At 29.5% G+C, this 9,009-nt stretch overlaps 1 protein-coding gene across 1 annotated transcript in view; it reads left to right on the plus strand.

Annotated features, from left to right (window-relative positions):
* Positions 1-9,009, plus strand: part of LOC117180215 (LIM/homeobox protein Lhx3) — a 36,657-nt gene that overhangs the window by 27,004 nt on the left and 644 nt on the right. Inside the window, exon 6 of the mRNA XM_033372600.1 lies at positions 7,052-7,270. Within this exon, the coding sequence (XP_033228491.1) occupies positions 7,052-7,270 (219 nt within the window). The remainder of the gene's footprint in view (positions 1-7,051; positions 7,271-9,009) is intronic.

Below are 9,009 nucleotides of genomic sequence, written 5' to 3' on the forward strand. Positions count from 1 at the left end.
AAAATTAAAATTCGAAAATTTTTTCTAAAGCCTCCAGGGGACTTCGTTTTCGCACGAAAAAATTTTATGTGCCCTTATTGCATCCGGACCCACAATTGACAATAACACCATAATCAACCCCCTCATTTACAATTATTATCGATCCAACACCCGGTGATATCTCTAGATAAATTAAATTGAAAAATAAAAATTTATAATAATCTCTTCGTATATGATTCCAAATGCGCTCTTACGCGCCACTTTCAAAATTGAAAAAAAAAACCATAAAGAACCCCCTAATTTCTATTTGTTACCGATCCACCACCCGATGATATCTCTAAATCAATTAAATTGCAGTATAAATATTTATAATGATCTCTTAGGATAGGATTTCAAATGCGCTCATTTGCGCAACTTTCGAAATAGACAAAAAACACAATCAACCCCCTCACGACCACTTGTTACGATTCACTATCCGATGATATCTCAAAAAAATTAAATTGCAAAATAAAAGTGTATAATCCTCTCTTCGTCTAGGATTTCAAAGGCGCTTATATGTGCCACTTTCAAAATAAATAAAAAAACTATAAACAACCCCCTCATTTCCATTTGTTATCGATCCACCACCCGATGATATCTCTAAAACACTTAAATTGCAGTATAAAAATTCATAATGATCTCTTAGGATAGGATTTCAAATGCGCTCATTTGCAAAACTTTCGAAATTGACAAAAAACACAATCAACCCCCTCACGACCACTTGTTACGATTCACTATCCGATGATATCTCAAAAAAATTAAATTGCAAAATAAAAATGTATAATCCTCTCTTCGTATAGGATTTCAAAGGCGCTTATATGCGCCACTTTTAAAATTGACAATAACACCATAATCAACCCCCTCATTTACAATTATTATCGATCCAACACCCGGTGATATCTTTAGATAAATTAAATTGAAAAATAAAAATTTATAATAATCTCTTCGTATATGATTCCAAATGCGCTCTTATGCGCTACTTTCAAAATTGAAAAAAAAACCATAAAGAACCCCCTAATTTCTATTTGTTACCGATCCACCACCCGATGATATCTCTAAATCACTTAAATTGCAGTATAAATATTTATAATGATCTCTTAGGATAGGATTTCAAATGTGCTCATTTGCGAAACTTTCGAAATTGACAAAAAACACAATCAACCCCCTCACGACCACTTGTTACGATTCACTATCCGATGATATCTCAAAAAAATTAAATTGCAAAATAAAAATATATAATCCTCTCTTTGTATAGGATTTCAAAGGCGCTTATATGCGCCACTTTCAAAATTGACAATAACACCATAATCAACCCCCTCATTTACAATTATTATCAATCCAACACCCGGTGATATCTCTAGATAAATTAAATTGAAAAATAAAAATTTATAATAATCTCTTCGTATATGATTCCAAATGCACTCTTACGCGCTACTTTCAAAATTAAAAAAAAAACTATAAACAACCCCCTTATTTTCAATTGTTATCGATCCACCACCCGATGATATCTCTAAATCACTTAAATTGCAGTATAAAAATTTATAATGATCTCTTAGGATAGGATCTCAAATGCGCTTATATCTGCCTCTTTCAAAATTGACAAAAAAGCATAATCAACTACCCTCACAATTCTAAATTTTTATACTTCAATTTAATTTATTTGGAAATATCATCGGATAGTGTATCTTAACAAGTGATTGTATGGGGTTGATTATGGGTTTTATTAATTTTGAAAGTGGCGCATCTGAGCGTATTTGAAACCCCATAGGAAAGTCATTTTATCAGTACAGATTGAAAACTTTTTATTTTGTTGGTCATCATTCGTAAAAATGTTTACCTCCGTATAGTGGGCAATTTTCAAAGTTTTCAAAAAAAATTTATGGCGCATATGAGCGCATTTGAAGACGAAAGAATCCATGTCCTCAACTTTATTTTGCACATCACTATTGAGGATGTAACACCTGCGTTACACTGCCCCCCCCCCCCGCCCCTCCAAAATATGATATCTTTGTTAATTAGCTAGCGCAAAATTTTCTAGTGGTGGCGCATTTGAGAGCATTTGGAGTTATGAAAGATAGGTATGATGAATTTGGAAAAATGTTATTAGTTTAGAAAAATCACGCCAGACCTCCCCTCCCATTTCGATCGCTGATAACTCGGTTATCAATGTAACGCAACATTTTTGCTCTATGGCGCATATGAGCGCATTTAAAGACCTTTAAGATCATGTGATTTAAATTTTGATTTTTCAAATGAGGGGATTGTTAACAGAGTATTTAAACTTTCAATCAATTCGTTGAATTTTCAAAGAAAAAGATGGATTATCAATGGAAAAATGTAATCGATGATCTTTCAACCAAATAATATTAGAATTTTAAATGATAAACAATTAAATTTAACAAAATAAAAAGAATTTTTCTATAAAATAGTTGAATCCTCAACCAAAAACAGATTACTTTACCAACAAAAAGTTGCATTTAAGCAAATAAAAAAATAAATTCGTAAACAAAAATATAATAGAAGAGTCTTCAAACAAAAAGAATTAAGGAATTATTTTTCAACCAAAAATGTCTCCTTTTGTTATTGAATAGGTTAAAATCGGATAAAATCGGAATGAGTAGGGTGTATGCGGTGAGGGTCCGACAAAATAGGGAAAATTCGGATATAATGGTATAGATGCGGGTATAATAGGATAGATTTCGATTGAATAGGGTAAACTCGGATAAGATGGGAGAGGAGCGTATAGAATCGGATAGGATGGGGTAGAATAGAATATAATCAGATAAGATAGGATATGAGAATCGGATAGAATTGGATAGAATTGGATAGAATAGGGTGCAATCGGAAAAGATCAGTTTGGATCGGATAGGAAAGGATAGGATTGAATCAGAATCAGATAAAATAGAATCCAAAAGTATTGGACGGAATAGGATAGGATAGAGGTTGAGAAAAGTGTAGGCTTAGTGAGGCTGGAAAAGCTTTCTTTCGCTTTTGTTGGAAATATGTTCCCCGGTGGTAGATTCGATGGCACAATGGCACATTTGTTCCGTGAAGTCGGAGGCCTGAGAGGAAGATCTCTTGAAATATTCAGGAGATGGCTGGGCTAACTGCCAGCACGGCGTCCGAGATTTCAGGAAGATTGCGGACCGCTCGAAACACCGTCGAATTTACCACCGCCATTATACTTTTCTGTCTCTCGATTGAAACCCACCAACGTGGTTGGATTAATTTTCACCATTTTCACCCTCTAAAATGCCCATCGCCCGCTAAACTTACAGTGCTTTATCAAAAATCTCTGTTTTTATTAACTTATGAACCCGGACTCATATTTTACTATCAGATCGTAAAATAAATTGATCTCATTTTAGCAGGTTCTAGGGTTTATAGTCCTTAGAGCGACTAATTTACTTTGTGTTTTCTCTTCCGGCATATTCTGCCGGATTTTATTATTTTCTTACAATACTTTATGACGAACTTTTGTTTTCTCTACTGGAATATTGTCTGTTCTGGCATTCTTTTCTCTTCCGATATACTTTACTCTTTCAGTACACTTTTCTCTTCTGGCAGATTTTTATCTTCCAGAGATTGGAATAACTATTCTCATCTCGTCAAGATGAATCGCAGGATTATAGTTGAATTTTCAAGCCAAATAGACAAATTTGTGTAAGACAGTTGAATTTTAAACCCAAAGGACGAATTTCACATAAAACAATTAAATTTTCGACCAAAGAAGTTGACTAACAGAATATTAGAGTTTTTAACGAAAGAGAAAAGTTTTCAACCAAAACCGGAATAGATAAATATTTAGTTTAAAAACTCATTTTTCAACCAAAAACAATCGAATTATATACCAGTTGACTTTGACAGAAAAAAGAAGAATTTTTAACAAAATAGGTGAATCTTCAACCAACCAGATGATTTTGTTAAGAAAGAAGATTAATTTTCTACTCAAGAAAACGAATTCTCAAAAAAAATGTCAATGAATTTGAGCTAAGAGGTCGAAGGTTTTAGATAACAGTTGAATTTTAACCCGAAAAATAAGAATATTGAACATAAAACTTAATTTTTACTTAAGAAAGATTAATTTTCGACGAAATTGTTCAATGTTTAGCTTTAAAAAATCAATTTTCAACCAAAAATGGAATAGATTGATTTTCAATTTAGAAAACTGATGTTCAAAAACAATAAATAACAAATTTAAACCAGTTGAATGCAGCTAAAGAATGAGATTTTTTACCAAAATAGTTAAATTCTTCACAGAAATGATAAACATTTTACAAACAAGATATTGATTTTTAACCAAATATATGAGTATTCTACCAAATAGTTAAATTTTCAACTTATAAAGTGTAAAGTTTTTAAACAAAAAAAATAGTGCCAATTCCCGATGAAAGAAAAAATTTCTAACCAAAAAATAAGAATTGCCAACAAAATAATTAAATTTTCGAATAAGTAGTTCGATTTTCTACTAAAATAGTTGATTTTTAAACAAAAAACTTGATTTTCAATCAAGAAAGTTGAAGTTTGAACAAATGATTTCAATTTTCATTTTAAAAAATTTATTAGATTGATTATTAAACAAATTTCAATTGTTCAATTCAAAAGTTTTATAATTTGTACATTTTTCTGCGTCGAAAATTATATTTAGGGAATTATCTATTATTGGTAGTTTTTAAATTCGTTAATATTATAAATTATTGGAAATTTTTAAAGGTCAGAAAGTTGATAATTTCATGAATATTGCTTGCCGAATTTGTCTTCAAGAATTTTCCAGTTTCTGGAATTTGATTATGTTTCAAAAAAGGTACAACTTTGTTTCAACCATTCATGATAAAGTGATCAAAGACTCAAATTTATATACTTTAGAATATTTAAAATCATGTTTAAAATGTTTCAAATTTTTAAAAAAATTAGCTTTGTTTTTATTTTAAAGAATGATATTTGAAGTAAAAAATTGAAAGCATTGATTACAAATTCTTAAATAAAAATAAGAGTTTTGAAACATTTCTTCTTTTGAGCATTTAAACTGCTGAATCAGTCAAGAATCAGTCCAGTTAAACAATATTTTTTTTTTCAAAATAAAATAGAAAAGTAGAATCACTTCTATCATGTCTGACAAAAACTCTCTACACCTACTGAAAGAGAAAGCTAATTTCTCTTTCAGGTGGCATTTTTCATTAGTAAATAATTTTCCATAATTGTTTATTATTTCTTTTTTGAATTCATAGACTATTAAAAATCAATTATAATTGTTTAACAGTTTTATTACGAAATATAATAGTCTAATAATAATATAAAACGCTATGATTATTAAAACATGCTATGCTTTCGATTCGACGTTTATAATTAGTTACTGTAAGTTTTGTTTTGTTTTGATGTATATTCTAATGGGACAACTGAAAAATCCCGAAAAATAAAATTCCTAACATCGTCAAATTCCCGACAAACAAAATATTCCAAACAGAAAATTCCCAAATTATCGATCTGCCGAAAATGTATAATTCATGATAGTTTATTATATTACAAAATTCAAAAATTTTCGAAAATAGATCATTTCGAACAAAATTGCAGAAATTATAAAATATCCTAAACTATAAAATTTTCAATACAGGAAAATTTCCGAATCTAAACAATTAAAGTTAATGAATTAATCAAATAAAATACTTTTAATTAATAAACATATTTTCTATTTAATTGTTCATTTATCATTAAATTAATCACTACAATAACATTTAATTATTCTGTTTCGGGAATTTTATATTTTATATGTAGAATATTTATATGATATATTTATATATTTTTCGAGATTTTTTAGTGTCTCATGCTAATTTTAAGTATTCTATTTCAGAGAACTAAGAGTAAAATTAATAATAAAAATATTAAGCATTAATCAAATCTTTTTAATACAATCACTCATTTAACTAAAAGAAAAACTAGGAATAATTGGGCTTATCGAATTTCACTAACTTCCCTAATTTTTATAAAAGTCCTATATAATTATAATTACATTATGGACTCATGTTTTCTATCTTCCCTTAAACTATTATCACAGGGGTGCCATAGTTAGTATTTAGGGGTGGCCTTATCTACCCTGCAAATCAGGACAGAAGCAGATGATCCTGAACACTAAAGCCCAAAGTCACGCCATACCTATTCTTTTCTGATTATTAGCGTGACGCTCACCGTATGTTTATTATTAGCTCCTGTAAAATTATTGTCTGCATTCTAAGTTCATCAATTATTAAAAAAAAATGTCCAAAAAGTAAAGAAAATCAAGATAAAATCAGTCTTTTAAGATAATTTAAAAAAATGCAATTCACATTTTAAAATCATTAATAAAAAATCAGATATTTTCTAACTTAGTGGAGTAAGTTTCGTTTTTTTATTTTTCGAAGGGTCAAAAAATTTAATGTGACTTGCAAATAATATAATTGAGGGCTTTCTTGCAACCGCTCTCATCATCGCATGATGAACAACAATACGTTTTCACGTGTCTTAAAATGTTTTCTATTAATTTTTGGAATTTAGAGTTGAATTAGAAGATTTGTGATCAAATATTAAAAAGATATTTAAGTTTTTAAAACTAGAACTTTTAAAAGTGAAAACTGATAATAAAATAGTAAAAGTTTTAAAAAAATTAATAGTCCACTCAACCTCTGACCTTTTGACCCCTAATGCTTGGCTTTTTGACCTTGAGATTCATTTAGCCTTTGAGCACTAGACTATAAACTCTAACCTTTGAACTTTAGCTCCTAACTTTTTGCTATTTGACCGTGATAACCCTTTAAACTCTCAGTCCCAGACTGTAACTCCTTAAATTTGACAACTGACCTTTTTAGTCGAACCCCCGCTCTTTACTCTCTGAATAATATTTGATATTGGCCTCTGACCTTTGAAGCGCTAACGCTTTACTTTTTTACATTGAGCTTCCTTTAACATTTGAGACCTGGACTATCACTCTTCATATTTGAACTCTGACCTTTTGAGTCCGACCTAATGAGCTCTAAATAATATTTGTATTTTTTTATTGCAGATTTGAGTAATGACAGTTATGGGACCGTGGTGAATATGGGATTGGACGGAGATGGTGCAAGTCCTGGAGGTGGAGGAAATGGTGGTAATAGTGGACCACCACGTGGTTACCTGGGAGCCACGACACCCCCTTATCATCTTTCAACGTCCAGATCACCGTCCTTACCATCGCAATTTCCCTACCCCCCCGATGCTGGACTTTCCGTCTACACGACCCTTGGTAAATATATGTTTTTTTATCAAAAAGAAAAACATAAATGGCGATATTGCCTTCTTTAATTTTTTAATTATTTCATATTATATTTTAAATAATATTTCTCTTAAATAACATTAATGTAAGTACCGCATTCGTAAGATTTTAAGTCTAAATATACTGAAAAATTGATTTTCCGAAAAAATGGTTGATTTTCAACCCAAAAAGATCAATTTTCCACCAAGTAGGTTACTTTCCCACCAAGTAGATGAATTTTCAACTAAAAAAATTTCAAATTTCAACTAAAAACGCAATAGTTGCATACTACAACCATAAAATATTTTAATTCTAAATCCAAAAATTTAAATTCAACCAAGGAGCACAATTTTTCAACGATACACATTAATCTTTAACCAAATAGTTGATTTTTCAATAAAAAATATAAGTCTTCAATTAAAAATCGAATAGTTCAATTTTCAGTTAAACAAAATTAATTTGACAAAAAAAAATTAATTTTCAGCAAAGTTATTAATTTTGAACTAAAAAAATGAATCTTAAACCATAAAAATATTTTAATTCTAAATCAAAAACAGGAAAATTTAACCAAAAAAGATAAATATTCAACAAAATAGTTGAATCCTCGACTAAAATAGATTAACTTTTAACCAAATAGTTGCTTTTTCAAATTTAAAATAATTATAAAAAAATCAAAAGTCAAAAAAAATTTATAGTTGAATTCAATTGAATTAAATTTAAACTGAATTTTTACTTATATAGTTGAACTTTCAACCCATTAACATGAATTTTCAACCCATAAAGATGAATTTTCATTCAAGAAAATTAATTTTCTAACAGCAAAGACTAAAAGAGAACAATTTTCTGTAAGAAATAAAATAGTTTAATGTGTAGTTGAAAAAACTATTTATCTACTTAGTAAAAAGAATTTTCATTGTAAGGGATGAAGTCTTAAACAAAAAATTAATTTTCAACAATGTAATTTAAATTTTAACCAAATAGTCGAACTTTTCACCAGATAGTTGAATTATCTCCCAATAAAGATGTATCGTCAAGAAAAATATTGTAATAGCAAAAAAAATAGGTAATAAAATTAATTTTTAACAAAGTAGTTAAATTCTTAACCAAAAAATAAATCTTTTACTAAGTAGTTAAACTTTCAAGCAGGGAGTCGAATTTTCGAGTTAAAAATAACTTTCTGAGGAAGTAGTTGGATATTCAACAAAATGATTAAATTTTTAGCAGAAAAGATGGATGTTCAATCAGAAATATAATGGTAGACTTTTCAATTGAAAATAATTAACTTTTAGACAAAAATAATTATATTTTCTTATTGTTCCAATGTTTTATATTATTTTATGTAATATTCATTTGATTCCTACTTTACCGACATTTTTTCGCACCAACTCACGTCTACACAAATTAAGATATCCCGTTGAAAATTTGTAAAATTAAATAAAAGGAACTGAGAAAAATTTCTACGGTCCTAAATTTCTGGAATTCTGAAATGTTACGAAAAAAATGTCGGTAAGGTAGGAATGCGAAAAGAGTTGCATGACCTTCACTGTGTTATAATCAAAAAATTATTTCCCCTCCCCTAACTTCACTCTTTTATCCCACCGTCCTCGGCCATTCCACTTCCCCTACTTTCCCTATCCTAATTTCCCGCAGTTTCCTTACTTCCGATTGACCCATTTCCTTTACTTCCCCTCCCTTTTATATTTCCTTACATTTCTTACTTCCCCTCCTCT

Source organism: Belonocnema kinseyi, chromosome 9 (assembly GCF_010883055.1).
Source record: "Belonocnema kinseyi isolate 2016_QV_RU_SX_M_011 chromosome 9, B_treatae_v1, whole genome shotgun sequence".
In the NCBI taxonomy this organism is placed as follows: domain Eukaryota; kingdom Metazoa; phylum Arthropoda; class Insecta; order Hymenoptera; family Cynipidae; genus Belonocnema; species Belonocnema kinseyi.